At 45.0% G+C, this 16,307-nt stretch overlaps 1 protein-coding gene across 1 annotated transcript; it reads left to right on the top strand.

Annotated features, from left to right (window-relative positions):
- Positions 1 to 9,881: 9,881 nt before the first annotated feature.
- On the top strand, positions 9,882 to 14,440 carry LOC118413301 (transcription factor LBX1-like). Its single transcript, XM_035816607.1, has 2 exons — positions 9,882 to 11,028; positions 12,612 to 14,440. The coding sequence occupies exons 1-2, from the start codon at positions 10,686 to 10,688 to the stop codon at positions 13,223 to 13,225; spliced, it is 957 nt and encodes a 318-aa protein (XP_035672500.1). The 5' UTR covers positions 9,882 to 10,685; the 3' UTR covers positions 13,226 to 14,440.
- Positions 14,441 to 16,307: the final 1,867 nt, after the last annotated feature.

Raw genomic sequence — 16,307 nt, forward strand, 5'->3', positions numbered from 1 at the left:
CCTGAAATGTGGTCTCAAATATATTTGAATACTGTCCTTTAAGAGCCATACAAAGTTTTCTCAGCACTGTCATGTGATTAGGGACAGCGGGAACTGACAAGTTACGGGTTTGATGTTCCAGTAAAATTCCATGTTATGTTGCGATTGGCAGTTAAAGATGTCCATTATGAATCCGGGATGTGGCGGTTTACACGTTGACCTCCCCTTGTTGGGGCAGGAGGGCCTGGCTCACATACTAGGTCACCAGCTATCATATAACGCAGCATTCCCCGCAAACAAACAACTTTCACACGGATTGACTCCATCGTTTGGCGGTAATGGGCATACCGCACATTATTAAACCTGATATGGAATGTATTATAAGACTGCCCCAGTAAAACTCCGAAGACGTTAATGCCATCCAGGCCGTGATATATTGCTCCTATCCTTAGCGCTCAGCGGAACCGAACCGCCGCACCTTGTGCTCATTCATCAGCCCGCTCACACTAATACGGTTAGAGACTTTTGATTGGCATACCGATCGGACGACATTTTTCAATAAGTTTCTTTACCCCTCCAACATGTCCCCGAGGGGTAGCCGAGAGCGGCGAGCGAAGGAAACGCGAGGTTATAAAGAAGGTTATTACCGAACAGAGAGAGATCAAGAAAAAGAAATGACTCAACAGAGAACGATAAATTAGGATACAATGGACAAATTGCGGCTTGCTTGACCTTTGAACAATAGATTAACGATATCAACGCCACATATCACGAATCGGTCGGCAAATGGAGTGCCTACATCTGATTCTCGTAATGAAACAGATTCAAGACTGATATTTCCGTGCGCCGACGATAGCTTGAGAGATGAGGGATGTCTTAATAACGATTTCCGTCATAAATTACGCGCGCAATATCTGCTGACGCAAGCTCAAGTCGTCTGACAGTGTATGTTTTACTAGTCGGTCGATAGATCTTTCTGATTTTGAGTAAAGTTGGGCCTACGCAAGAGAGCAATGGTCGAGTTGATGTAATAAAGAAACCCTGAGTTGTCACATTAGAGACTTGCAACAGCAAACTTGGTACTCGTAACCGTTAAAGCTATTATTTTAAGTGATCCTTCGTCACGAAGGGACACACAAACTTCAGGAGAAGCTTTCCCTGTCGTCTCACGTAGCTGAGTTGGTGTAAGGAAAACATTAGCGGCCAACGGGCACACTCGCTCTCAGTCCGCCAAGACATCTTGACTGCCTCGCTCGACAAGATAAATGGGAGTTTTATGTGCTCCCTGTTCATTAGCCGACTGATGAATGCTCCCGCTGGTACCAACTGCGGAATTCTTCTAGGCGCTCTCTGATATACGATATACCCTGAAGTAGGACCCGTAAAAAACACAACCCACCCAAAGAAAGGACCAAATCTATATGCATATATATATATTTCACTCAAGAAGCTACTAAAGGCTCCTAAAACGTTCTTCCATACCGGCTGTAAGGTTATGGTGATGAAATGAGTCGGTCGCGCTAAAGAGATGTCAGATTGCTGGAGGGCTAAGATATCCTGGGTAGTCTGTTGTCTCTTGGGAAACAAAGAGTTCAGAAGTTCACACAGCCGACACTTCATTTAACACGGTCATCGGGGTTGGGTAGCCGAGAGATGCCTGTTTAGCCACGGTCCTCAACAGCCGTGCCAGCCACGCAGCGCTTCCACCACTCCCTCCCACCTACTAGCTGCTGTTACGGCAAGCCGTCATAAACATTTAGATGAGTTTATTACAAGTTTATCGCTCGTTTCCGACGCGCCTTAACGCGTCAGTGCGATCCTGAGATTGATTTAGTCCACGGCGGCGCGTTCTTGGGAAATTGGTGAATACAGTTTGTATCATTTCATCGCTGATATCTCTATCTTGTCACGGTTGAGAGAAGAATGCGCGCGTTTGAAACAAAACATGCCATCGTCCGCCATTTCCGATGGATTCGGCTCAGAAAACATGCGGTCAGGCCAAGTGAGACTCCTCACTAAACAGTAGCAATGGTCCCTGCTTTTTTTTTTTCATCGGTTGAAATCATTAAAATGTGACCAACTTGTATTACCTAGTGATGTAAAGGATGTCACTTCAGTTCAATGTCACAAAAGTTCATGATAGCGGTAAATTTTAGCACATCCACGGAATCCACGGAATGATCTTTCATTAGTGTTCTGAAAAAAAAAATCCATATTTGATCCGACGCCACATTAACATATATAATAGATCACTTTTACACATGTTGTAAAAACAGCAAAAAAAGGAAAGGAATTGCCAGGGGGTTTGGGCGGGAAGAGTCTCACAAACAGGAAGAACTACACGTTGATGTCTCTGTTGGAGGACGGGACCAAAGTCTCACCAGGAAGGGCACTGAGGTCGCCCAGACGGAGGTTAGGTAGATGGTCTCTCTAATCCTGTCTTAATTTCCTCACATTACCCCGCAGCTGACAGATCCAACAGCCTGGAGGACCGGGACTTGACTCGTGCACAGACGGGTCCTTCTGCACGGTACATTCATCACCACGGTTATATGACCGGTGTGAGTGGCAGGGAGAAGAGACGGATTGGGACGGACACATGGAGGGTTCATTTTCTGCTTCTAATGTAATTATGGCACGGAGAACTCTTGGCTGGAACGTTAGTGGGACGAGGATGGCCTCCTGTCAGGAAGTGCCCTCCGAAATCCTGTCCACACAGCCGCCAAGCCACGTAGTAAATCGAACACGAATCGAACCGTTTTTATTTGCAGTTCGAAGTGTTCCGCGGTCCCTAGCAACGTCGTTGCTAAGGAAAGGCTTGTCGCGTGACCGTTGGATGAAATTTCACCCAACTTAAACAGCTGTTTTAAACCTATTTGGCGGCCATTTTACAAAGATTGCGTTATATGTACAAGAAGGGAACACCATGTGCTCTCTGTATAAACCGTTTTGGGGGGATTTTACGGCAATGAAAGTTAGTTTCATGGTCATATTTGTTACATAGTAAAATGAGCAAAATGGCGGTGCCGTGCGGGGCAAAAATTTCGACGAATTTCACATTGACGGCATTTGCATTACGCCCTCGATTCTATCTTTAATGACTAGTGAATTAGCTTTGTCGAATCTTCGACTACAACTCATGTAAAGATCCTGTTGGTTTGAAATTTGGAAAGGTTTGAAAGTCCATGTCTATCGGGGTCACCTTATCGACTGTTTTACGCGCAAATATTGCAAGTTGTTGGTGTAGCTGATTCGAGTACAGCTGGCTTTTTAACACAAGTTGCGGTACCGATGCACATCCCCGGTATTGTCAGAGGACACATACGGAATAAAACAGTGTTGAGACGGACTGAATTAGCAAATGCTACATTGGTCTTACGGCAACTAGGACGCAAATACGGCGGTGCGTGTCTGGCGCGGGCTCCGTGGAACGGGCGTTGACGCAAGGGCGGAAGCGTTCTTTTTTGAATGCCTCTGATGAGGTGCCCTCGCGCGATTGGGAAAAAAGCCTATTACTACCACGAAATGGATAGTATGCCATATACCGACTGAAAGAAGAGAATTTGGACTATTCTGTGCACTAAATTTTCCGTTTATTTTCAAATCTGTCACAAGACAAAAAAGCGGTGGAAATTGCACTAAAATCAACTGATTTCAGGTTATAAAATCAAATGGATACAGCTAGACAAATCTGTTAAAAATCCAAAGGAGTGAAGTGAGAAGCTTTAAAGTTGTATATGCGATGAAATGTTGAATATACATAGTTGTAAACTCAAGCAGCAAGCTTTCTTGTAAGTAGTCCCAACGCCCGGGGGTCATGGAACGTAGAACTGTCCCAAAACGGCGCGCGGTTCGCTACGGTAGTCAGTTAGAACTTTTGAAGTTATATTTATATCATCTCGGATTGGCATATCAACTTGAAAGTTGGAATTTATATACGGGGGACCACTGTTAACTTGGTTCCGGTCAAAGATTCGATATCTATGGGACGAAGACCTGTCCAGAGTCGATAATTACTGAAAAAGTCAAATCGGGCGCGTTCTATTCTGGAGTCAAAATTATGACATGACTCCGCGCGGATTGGCGGCATTTGCATTACGCCCTCAAAATGTATGATGAGCCTTATACCGACAGAAACTACAATGTTTGCTCTTTCTTGTGGTCCCAAATTCCTGTTGGTTTGAAATCTACAACAGTTAAAAAATACGAGGGGAAATTACACGAAAATCACGAGATTTCGGGCCGTATTATTGACGGGAAAACGATAAACTATCGGTTCAAAAATCCACAGAGATAATAAATGAGTCTAAAATATTGTAAATAACTTGACATTAGTAAGATAAACGGTAATGTACTCCAGCGATAAGCTTTCTTGTAGGGGCTGTTGACGCCCGAAGTCATAGAACGGACTACTTTCTCTCGCGGAAGGAAAATAAAAAAGCCTCGAACTCTCGACGTGGCGTGGCGGCTGCACATGCGTGTCGGAACACACAGAAGACATGGCAGAGTTGGTGCAAGGCAATTTTGCATCACATTCCTTGTGTGTACTGAAACAAAACCTTAAAAGTAATACATCAGCAACGAATGGCTGTGCACATTGCAACAATGTGATAAAATATTGTTCGGTGCCTTTTACACTACATGTTGGGCACGGTGTGACAAAGCTTATGGAACGCCGCTATAAGGAAATTATGACGTCCTCATGATATCCACATATGGATTAACAAGAGTCACACTATGTCCAAGAAACGAAGCATGCACAACCATTCGCTACTAAATGACTGTTTTAAACATATTTGCGAAACGATTAATCTTCGCATATCCAGGAGCAACTCTTGTAAATCTAAAGTACAATACGTCTGGTCAATAGACGTATAATAATTTTTATCGTATGTTTGTAATAATACAGCTATCGACGGAAGCGAACGAAAATGTTGGAACCCACCAACAAACCAGACAGGCCACCACGAAGCAAGGTTGACAGTGTATAAACATTGACAGATATGGGATATAAACCGGGCAGAACTATTGAACTACTCCACGTAAGTACAGTGTGTAATACTACGTGTGTGTATAAATATAAACTACAACGGCTATGGAACCTTAGTAAATAAGGAGAAAGAAAGCTGGACATCAATCTTGGGATATGAATATAAACAATTTTTGTTTCCTCTTCTTGGAGAGTAAACGAATGTAAACACCATCCGTCATACGAACTGTCCACGGTTGTCATGGGAGATGGATCCGAGCTGTCATTCTCGTTCCCAGGTGAGGACTAGGCTCAGCTGTTCAGGGAAGATTAAACGATTACAGAGATCTTCTGTGATTGGTTCCCGCCATTCTGTACAAATATCAATGTGAACATCAAGGCGAGAAGGGAGGTTGGGTATGAACGAGAGAGGTTGGAGAATTTTTTCTGTATCCCTCGTTGTAGTAAGCGGGAAGATGGGGATGGGGGTACCGAATTGAACTTACACCAATTGTATCCCATTACCCAAAATGGATCACATTGATAAGGGCACGACAAGCATACATCTATATCCATCAATCTATCTACCTATCAACAGATACAGTATTTTAGCTGTTTTGCAGACGTCCCATGTAAGATAGTTTTTGATTGATGGTATTTTTGTAATTAGATGTAATATTTGTATTACTTTTGTCCACGACATGCCAGAGTTTGTTCAGCAGAGAACCTCGCAGCAAGAATGCTCATGATTCGTCTGTCGACCCCCTTCATCAAGTTTGATTATTAGACAAGTAAATGAGGAAACAACAACAATGAATACTAGTCAAAGAGGCAAACATAAACAGTCATGAGGATACAAGCCTAACTTTTAGACTTCCCTTTTATTCAAATATCATCATCATCTTAAAGATTTGTAAGTCTACCCGTGGTACGCCATTACCAGCACTAGTTGCACAACTAGCTAGGAGCTTAGACGCCTTTTCTCACGTCTATGTCTGCTTCGGAAATCATGAATATTTCCACCCATCTGCCGGCCTTCAAAGGTCATCATTGCCTGACTTAGCCCATTAGTTGATTGATGAGCTGAGAATTAGCAATATTTTTTTCAGTAATTGATTAATCGACAGAGTGGTTAATTGTACTTTCCTGTGTCTCTACAGGACCACATGACAACTGAAAGTGTGACGTACGTGTTGTACCTTGATATCACAACAGTCCATGTATGAAATGAATTATCAGTCGTAAAATAATCATTGAGATGTTTTATATATTAGTTATATCAGAACAATTTGAGTCTCGCGGGTCATACAGAGAGGACTCTATTATAGCCGCACAGTCCATTAGAAAATGTGCTGCTCATTAAAACTGTCCCCGAGAAATGACCGTAAAATGCACCATGATCTCCTCATACTGTGCCAGGTCTCGTTCTCTGATAGAGAAGGTTATTGCAGGTATATCAGTAGACGTCATGATCTATGTCTTTACTGGCTGAGGCTATCAAATGATACGCTAGATTTGTGTATGATACAACTTGTTGCAAAACATTATGTACTTTATTGTGAAACTATGCGTTTCTTTGGCACGAAAGCCCCAGAACCAAAGACTAGTTGAAATCAAATGTTGTTGCGAAGCTGACCATAATTTCTGTGTTTGAGCTTCTTTTCTTCAGACCGGAGTCATCGCTGTGCATGAGAGGCCATCCTGACAATCACCGTGACGGTCGAGGCCAATATTTGAAAACCCCTTCCTCCGACTAATGAATTCTTGTTGCTCCAACGCCGTCCGATGAAAGGCCGTTGTAAGATTTCCAACTGGCGAACAAGAATGAAACGCAGACCTTGAGGCTGCTCTAGCTCTGCGTGAAGTCTTTGCCGTCGCGGTGGAGAGTCTTCACCCTTTCATCGCTCGCGTGAGGGGGTGTTCGGGCGAAGTCTTCCTAGCGCTACTGGTTGAATCATCCAGACAACTGAATAACAAGCGTAAAACTTTGAGCGGTCTCCAACCATACGAGTTCCGTTCTGTCTAATGACTCTAAGATGCCCTTCCCCCATTTTTCAAGCCCCCGCTTTTTCGTACTTGAACCGATACCCCCTGTCGCGCTTGTCTTTAAAACCATGTAAATAAATTTTGAACCGGGCACCTGATATCCAAATCACAGGGAATTGTTTCAAGATGGTGCATGTAAAACGGCTGACAAGGCGAAAGTGCGGGAGTGGAGTAGCGGAATGACTTGGCAAGGGTCTGAGACAGAAGATGTGCTGGGGAATACAGACGGGAGATGACGAGTTCAACTAGAGTCCACTCCGCGCGTGGTACATGGCTGTCAGTGGGTAGCGTAGTTAGCGGGTCCTTTGATGTTCCCGGTCCTTTTTGGATCTATGAATTCTCCCTGGTAACTACCACTCCACAGGTAATTACGCAAACGCCGATAATGGTCCTATAAAACATCATTAGAACTGCAACCAAATTCCCACAAATCTGAAGAGGATGACTGCATGTCTACTTTTGTTTGAATGTTTTGTTTCCTCACGAAACACGCTCTGCAAAACTGTCAGTCAAAGGCAGAGGATGTTCAGAATGAACCGCCTCATTGGAGACACTACCGTGCCCAGAAAGCGGCCCGTAGCAATAGTCATCAAACTGCGTCAGTTCGAATGCTCGCATTGAAAATCATTCCTACCAAAGCACCACCAACAAGAGACGTTATTGTCTGGAGGCAAAGCAAGGAGCGGGCACAGTGGTTCCAATAAGATGGGTCCCTTCTTTTGTCGATGCCCATTAATTAGGCTTGAATGCGCAAGTAGGGTTGTGTTTTTGTCTGGACTGGCTGGTGGTGTCAATGCGTGTGCTCACAGCTCGCTTAAACGTTCGGAGCCGCCTTTAAACTTTGTCCTCCCGCTCTATAATTAAGTCGATCCGATAGTCTAGGCTGTGAGGGTTTGTCCGACAATTCCACGCTCTCTCCAAGAAAAGAGAAACCAGCGGTCTTATTTTTTTTTTGCTGGAAGACAGGGTGTGCTTTTTCCCATAGTGCCTGGCCTGGGAGACAAATCCTTGCACATTCATTCTGGAGCCGCTGTTTTTTCTGGCTACTCAGAAGGGAGTGAAGTGTCACTCATCCAACTGGAACAGGACAACGTTTCGCTGCTGGCAACATGCCGTAACTTTCAAGTTTCAGAGAATGATATATGTGATATAAGGCCTAGCACACATTTTCACACGAAATGCTGAAAAACATAAAACCTCCGCAGGTCTCTCTGTAATTTTCGGTACAAGTTCCCCATTCGCCAAAGGCGTCGAGTTGCTAACGCGCCGAAAATGCCTTTTTATGGGATTTCACACCACAGCTCCGTTTGCTCGTTACTAAATCGCACTCAGAAATAACGACATTAGATTAAGTATTGAGTCAATCATTAACACGCATGCCAGAAGTTAGCTACATAAACACCCCAGCAGTGTGAGACCGTTTGACACCAGTTTGCGATAAATCCATGAACAGTTACAATTATATAAATCGGCCTATCGGTATGAGACCGAGAACACTAACACTTCAAATACTGTTCTTGATGCTATTGTAACAATATTTTCGTACTTAACAAACAGTCTGCACGAGGCTTATCCTACAGAACCCACTTCACTCCAAACCAACCGCACACAGAGCCGGAGGGCACCGTAACCTTCGGATTCCGTCAACGCGTTCCTTGAAAGAACATCCTAATCAATTAACACGAGGTTTGTGGGGAGCGCCTCACACGAAACTTGAGAAGTGAGGGGGCATCGCGAAAATTCAATTAGGCTAGGATAATTGTGCCTTAATGATGTTAACATCTGACAATGACAACTAATTATGGCCTCCCCAAAACGCGGTAAACAAAGCCTGGCTGAGGAAACGGAACGCACATGGCCCGTTAGTCCGCCAGCCGGGGGATTAATTAGTGCAGGAAAGTTTTAACACTTAGCAACTACGTGTTAATATACTCCTCGGGGTCAATAAAGTTAGCTCAGGTGGTCACAACCCGTAACGAGACGGCAGGCCTTTAGAGAGGACTCGACTTTTTCATGTACCATCGGGGGAAAAAGTCGGCTCTCTGTTCGTTTGTGAAGCCATTCAAGCATATGGACTTGTGAACAAACCGCCTATGTGGGTATGTCAAGCCCAATACTCGGGGGGTGGGCCGATGGGTGTTAGTAGGTCTGTGCCGACTAGGCCTTATTAACCGCAGCCATATCCATAGCTGTGATGGAGGTATGAGCCTACTCTCTCAGCTGTTCGCGTGATAGAGACATTCGCCCACAAATGTTGTTCCCCCGAGTCTGCCGCGATAGACGGGTGTCAGTACACAGGGTAGCAACAAGTGACAAGATGCAGGGACGGACGGGACAGCGCGCGGGGGGACGGCACTTCGTCGTCCCAGGCCTCCCCTGACACGGTGTCGGTTCACTTGTCATGTTGCCTGCTAACAAAACTAATCAGCTGCTATGGAATTTCATATGGAGGCCGCTTGGCTGAGATGAGCTTTGTCCAGCCCCCAAATCTTTTTGAACCTCCGTCGGTATGTGCCGTCCACGCGGGGCCCTCCCCCTCCCTCCCGTCTCTTCTTTCAACCCCAGTTTGTATGTGCACGACGGCGTGGGGCGCGCTGAAATCTGCGCTTTGCCCGAGCCGCTAAGTATGTTGTATTTTGACACGGAGGCAGGCTGTGCTCACTCATAGTAAATCGGAACAGACTGTTCTCTATCCCAGATCTATCCTCAGCCCGACCACGCGCAGCTGTTACAAGATACTCCCACCCAGTTTTGAACGTGGTAACTTCTCATACTCATGTTTCCACAAAAAACAGGGGCATATTAATCATTTCTTCATATAAGGAAGCGCGGATACGCGCGGATCTGGAGAGGGAAGGGGAGGGTGAAGAAGCTTGGCCCGAGCTCCGGGGGCTACATATTCTCTCTGATGTTGTGCTTGTGATGAAGCAGCGCCCCAGATGTTTTTACCACAGTCCCGCCACGAGCCCTTGCCAGTCGGCTCGCTAATGTGAGCATTCGATACCTCTTCTCGCGCCTGCCGCCGTGCTTCAGATGGACAAAACTGGGACAAACCCGTCCGCTAGCTAAATCTAAATCCTGCATGTATCCAAAGTGCCCGACAAAAGACTCGCCATGGGAGTTCTCGACTGAAGTAACTAATTAAACAAGTGTTATACTAAGTACGTGTCAAATGTAACACGAAACTACCGCTTATTTTTGTTTCACCCAAGTACAGATCTAATTGACAAAACGGAAAGTGTTTATACACACCCGATACGTCCATACGGTGCCCCGCCTACTGGCGCTAATTAATTTATCTTCCTAATGCCCGTCTCTGATTGGACTGAATCGCCATTTGATGTATAATAATCGGATTACCAGCCAATCGTTGCCATCAATGCATAATCGTTCGTCTGCTTCAGTTTGACAGCTCGTGTATGCTTCCTTATTCTTTTCAACGAGTTCCCCTCCCCCGAGTTAGTTACGAACTACAACTATTTGAGCCGTCATTGTTTGGCCTTACTACAGTGACATCCCCCTGTCTGTGAGAGACTCTTGTTTCCTCTCGGCGCTGCTAACCACCACCAAGTGGTCTGCAGTCTCAGTCAACCCACTGATAATCTTCGTGAAAAATTTACGATCGTCGAATATCCTGCCGTACGATCTGGGGACCACCGGACAGAGTGGCGCACGCCTGCGGCACGGTAGCATGACTTCTGCCGTAAGAAGGGACCTCTTCCGTCCGATCGAGCAGCTCTCGATGGCTCATCCCCAGCCACCTGCCGCCAGCCCCTCCAAGCCGCTCACCTCCTTCCGCATCGACGACATCCTCGGCTCCAAACCTCTTCCTCGGAAGAAAGAAGTTTCGTGCGAGCCCAAACCTGCCACGAGTGTTACAGTAAACGGGGCGAAGAAGAAACATGTGGGGTCGGCTAGCCCTTCGGACTCGTCCTCCCTCCCAGTGTCTATGAACTCTCCGTTGAGCGCCCTAGAGGAGCTGACCAACAAAACTTTCCAGGGACTGGAGTCCAGCGTCCTTCGGGCAGCAGAAGGTAAGCATGCCGCAGGCCCCAGAGCTAACGAGCCGGTAGGGATGCGCGAACAACGAGCCAAACCACATTCCCCACATGGCCAACGTGCCTGGCAAGGCTAGTCAGAAGCAGAGCTATCGCATACATGTAGGGCCTTGACTTCTCCGCCCGAGGTGGTGCAGGCTAGAGATATGGGTCAATCCGCCTGATATGCAACTACAAAACTCTTCATTAGCTGTGAGCATGAGATGACAAGTAAGCTAGTATCTGAAGGCCTCTCAAGTGGTCCCGTTACTAACGAAGTGACAACATTAACAAAACATGTGCTACTGGCTCGGGAAATACTACCGAAAGAACCTGAGAAAAACAACAGGTCGGGTCTAAACTTTGTCATTTCGAAGAAAAAACAGAAATACAGGATAACCAAATCTTTGAAGTTGTTTATTGTTGTTTCCTAGTGGTTGTTTGGAATGGGAAACACAAGATTGTAATCGGTCGTGTCGCATGGAAAATGGCAAAGTTTTTGGAAGTTGAAGCCCCCTCAAATGCAGAGAATTCAATTAGAGCCAAACAAAAGGAAGTAAAACAATAGATTGTATGGTTTCAGCTGTGCTTGGGTGAGTGAGTGTCTATGGCTTCCCGTGGTTTGTGGTCTATGAATATTTTGACAATGAGGCGCGTTAAAGGACAGGGCATTTCTGTAGTTCCCACGCTTGTAAAAACCAGAACATTTTGGTTGTAGAACAGATAGGTCCTAGAACATGCTTCGTAACTTGTAGGGATTACGCGCATTACGACAAATAAAAAAAAAAGCTAATGTGGTATCAGGGACAGTCTTACAAAAATGTAACTGTTCAAGGTGGTCAAATAACACGTCTGTCCCTCAATAATTTTTGTCCAGAATTTTAGTTCAGTGTTCAGTTGCTAAGTTCAGTTGGTATGAATTGACGGATTATTTGTTTGTGAATAAAATTACTTCCGGATTTTACAGTCGATGTTTTTTGATAAGTACATTGTGGGTGTAAGACAATAGGTGTTGTCCATGGGAAGGTAGATGTATAGAGATTGGGTTGTGGATTTCCTGATGTCGGAAATGCTCGGTGAATTTCGCAGGAACTTCGTCGTACAGAGCCGTCAATCAAATGTTTTGTGTCTATGCATCACTATCATGGCGCTCCTCTACAGTGGACAGGGTAGATCGCTGACAGGACAGAATTATATAGCACAAATAAACCCATACTTTTCGCCGTCCCTCCTATACGTATAACTTTTATCCTTTTGAAAATAAGCTATGTCAAAGCGGCTGGTTCTTCTAAGAAAAATACTGCTCCATTTCACGTGTCTGAAGTTTTGACAGACGTTTTAGATAATTCGACACAGATGTTCTTGATACAATTTTTTGTCACAGAAAAGTCGTCCCGTGTTCTTTACGTGAAGTTGTAGATAGGGTTTTAGTTTTGCCATGATGAGATACATGTATACGTACATGTAGTCTGTTATTTTTGTATGTTGTTATTTTTACCGTACAAATGGATGATGTGTTGTCGCCCCTATTTTACCTATGTTCATGAAATTGATCATGTGTGTTTTCTTCTTTCCTATAGCGGCTACCTCGAACCGTGACAACATGGGCCTGTTTAGTAACAGACAGCCTCCCAAGAAGCGACGAAAATCGCGCACCGCCTTCACCAACCACCAAATCTACGAGCTGGAGAAGCGCTTTCTGTACCAGAAGTACCTCTCACCGGCCGACAGGGACCAGATCGCCCAGAGCCTAGGTTTGACCAACGCACAGGTCATCACATGGTTTCAGAACAGGAGAGCCAAGCTCAAGAGAGACCTAGACGAACTGAAGGCGGACATGTCCGCCGCAAAGTTGCTGAAGAAGAAAGGAATCCCTCCAGAGATGGTGCTAAGAGACGTCAATGGCGACATAATAGTAAATGGGAACCGACAGAACGTAGAGGAGGAAGAAGAAGAAGAGGAAGATGACGAGGACCAGGAAATCGACCTCGAGGTAATAGATGACGACGAGGAAGAGTGCAGGATGGAGGGAATTGAAGATGAACAAAAGCAGGAGAGAAGCAAAGACACTTCCGTGAACACTAGTTCTAGTCCGGACTCACTTCACGAACAGGCCAAAGACACGTCAGAAACAGCGGCTGCTGCAGCCGAGATCGCTTCACAAGGCAGCCCGTCCGGCCAGGAGGCAAGCTAAGTAGTGCTACAGTTGTATGTTTTGTACATATGAACTCTATCGTACGTGGTGACAAGAAAGCAAAACGGACGATCTGAACATCTGAGATCAGCCTCTAGCTCTGTACAGTTTATATACAAGAAAGAAGATATAGCTAGTTGCTCCGTCACGATCTGTCTGGAAAATTATTGTTGCAGGTATGGGGGAAATGTCAGACGCTCGCTGCTTTTCTGGTCATCTCTTACGAGGTGGTCTTGACCATACTTCCCCCTAACATGTACACACCCCGGGACGCCCTCTCGATTTAAACAACCTACGGCTTCCCCAGCTCCGATTTTCCACTTTGGGGGCCCTGTCTGTCGATTTTCTGCTCCCTGTGAAAGCCCCAGTCACCATGTGGTTGACGTGTCGTTCCGTAGGGGAGGGGAACTCAGTGCAGACCGCCTGAATAACAATATTGTTTTTCTATTGTCTTCTATTTGGCGGATAAGTGGATCATAATCATGCAAAATGCCGTTGCAGTTTCCCTTCTCCCATGCCCTATGTAGCAACCATCGCAAGAGATGAGCAGAAGAAATGATCATCAGAACGTGTTGAAATCCCCCTAATTATTACCTTTGCTTATGTTCCACGTTACCAGATTACTGGGATTTGTTCGGTGTTACAAAAGGATTAGAATTTTCCGCATTTCTTACGCGCTCACCCCCTCGACTTAACGCACTAACTCGCCATCTGTTCCAAAATGGGATCACGCTGAGATTTGGTCGCTTTTAATTCATCGCTACTTTTAGCTTTCCTATGATCTGCACTGCAGACCCCGATCCCATCAGGAGAGAGACTGTTTGCCCGGTGTGTGTATTGTGTAGCTGTGTTTTCATTACGGGCGTTTATTTCTGTACACATTGTCTATTGGATTATCAAACAGAGGTAGCCTTTATTTTTGGAAATCCGCTAAGCTGATATAAGACGTTTGTTCAGCCAATTTAGGGGAGGAGGGGAACACGCTACGCTCGCCAACACCACAGGATATTTATTTGTCTAAGACTTAGCAAATCGTCTCCGTCTGACAGAGTATTTGAACTATTCAGGGACACAGCAGTAACTTGCAGACCTGCCTTCTGCGACAAAGCGAGAAATACCGTGTTCTACATACATTACTGCACTGTAACAGTATGTGTACTACAACTCTTGTTGGTGTCGAATTAAAATCTCTGTTGTTGAATTTTGTAAACCACAGCTTTGTTTTGCGTTGTTTTTGTTCTGCTCCCTTTAGACAGATAAAAGGGATCGTGAACGGTTGGACAAATAAGGGTATAATTTAGGTTTTTCAATTATGGTTATATTTTCTTTGTTTGCTTGGGAAAACGAATGATTGTGTGAAGCCACCGTTACTAATAACGGTGCTGTGTGGCGAGTTATTCAAGTCGGGGCCGTGCGAGTTCTGATAATTAAAGACCGGAGAATGTCTCGTGGCGGCAAGTCTCGAATCGGATCAAAGTAAATATACGGGTGGACTTTCATGGGGAACTGTGCTTTAGACAGACAGGGAAAGATCCGGGGACAATAGGGTAGCGTCTCCTGGATCAGACGACTTTTGTAGGTTTGGGAAGAGGCCCCGGTAACAAGCGTTTGTTGTTGCTGGGTTCCCTCCTTGTCAAGTCGCTCCCCTGTCAGACAGGGAGGATGTCAGGTGGTGTGGGTTAGCCAGCCACGGCCTGTCAAATTCTATCGAATAAACCCATCCCATGGAATACGGAAATCAGCACAAACGTGAAAAAATATTCACGGGAAATATAAATGAAGAACAAATGTCTGAGACTGTGAGAATACCTCTGATATCTATCATGAAGTAGACACGAAGTCACAAAGACTTTGTGAATATATGTATTTCTTTTGATTCTGAATTTGGTGGAATGTGCCATTATTACTCAATTGAAATGGTGAATCGTACCATAAAAGAACATCCAGATGGCTGCGGAGATTTCAATTAGAATCAGAAGCGAAACAGATTTAATCCTGTTTGCACAATCGGCTTTTGAGTGATGATCCGTCCACGAGAACCCGTTGCGAATCTGCCGCAAATGAGGAAACAAAGCATGGGCAGCCTGCCTTAATTTCCCCAATCTGGAAACGATGAATAATCATTGGGTCTAATGGCCTTAATTATGCCAAACAACGGACTCTAAATCACCCGGCTAATGCCAATAATACATCTGATAACGAAGAATTTCCCCAGTCTGTAGGGCTTCCCGTTTATTAAGTTTTTTTACTGCCTAGTGAAGTGATTGCTTTTGTGCGAAAAGTGCTGATTACAAAGTGAGTGGCGGTAATCGCGATGGAGGGCACTTGTTCAATCTGTGAAGTATAATTTCATTAAAGCACAATAACGCTTGATTGTAGACCACTCAAAATTGTTTGTTCTATAAAAGAAATGGGTGTCTTCCGCGCAAATGGATAAGTGCCCCATGAGTTAATCATATTATCGCGGTATTGGGCAGACTGCAGCCCCCAACAGATTCCTGATTGCCTACATTTACGACGAAAGGAAAAAAAGTAGTACCTTGCTGAGAAAAATGTAGGAGACCACGAATTAAACCAAATATTTTTCCCACACAACTTGAACGATATTAACGTCCTTTGTTGCCCGTAGTTTCGCCAATAGATGTGCGTTTACCGAGTGAGATTGTGACAAAGAAGCGAACTGGCGCCATGTTCGGTCGCCATATGGTTTATGAGTTTTTGTTAATCGAAAGCAACGTTCTTCAGAGGAAGTCAGCACATCTTTCACTGGGTCAGATAGAGATAGGCACTGTGATAACGTAAATTATATTAGCTGGCACCGTGGTGGGCACTTTGGCTCGCTTTGGTTTGGACACTGCAGGACAAATGTGCATTAGCAAGATCTTGTTTGGAAAGGGCCAGCAATTAGCCTGATCGTGTGTAGTAGCCATCCCAAATTTAGTCGGACATTCCCTGAGCTGACCGATCGTTTCAATCAAAATGCAAATGACCGGGTCATTGTATGCACCCCTAAAAAGAGCAGCAGAAATTCTCAGAAATGCACATTTCACGACTAAATGGATGTATTGTGGTGTGCTCAACA

This window comes from Branchiostoma floridae, chromosome 4 (genome assembly GCF_000003815.2).
Source record: "Branchiostoma floridae strain S238N-H82 chromosome 4, Bfl_VNyyK, whole genome shotgun sequence".
In the NCBI taxonomy this organism is placed as follows: Eukaryota; Metazoa; Chordata; class Leptocardii; order Amphioxiformes; family Branchiostomatidae; genus Branchiostoma; species Branchiostoma floridae.

Coding starts and splice junctions, on each gene's coding strand:
- LOC118413301 (XM_035816607.1), top strand. CDS start 10,686: ATGACTTCTGCCGTAAGAAGGGACCTCTTCCGTCCGATCGAGCAGCTC. Junction 11,029..12,611: donor CGTCCTTCGGGCAGCAGAAG/GTAAGCATGCCG, acceptor TCTTTCCTATAG/CGGCTACCTCGAACCGTGAC.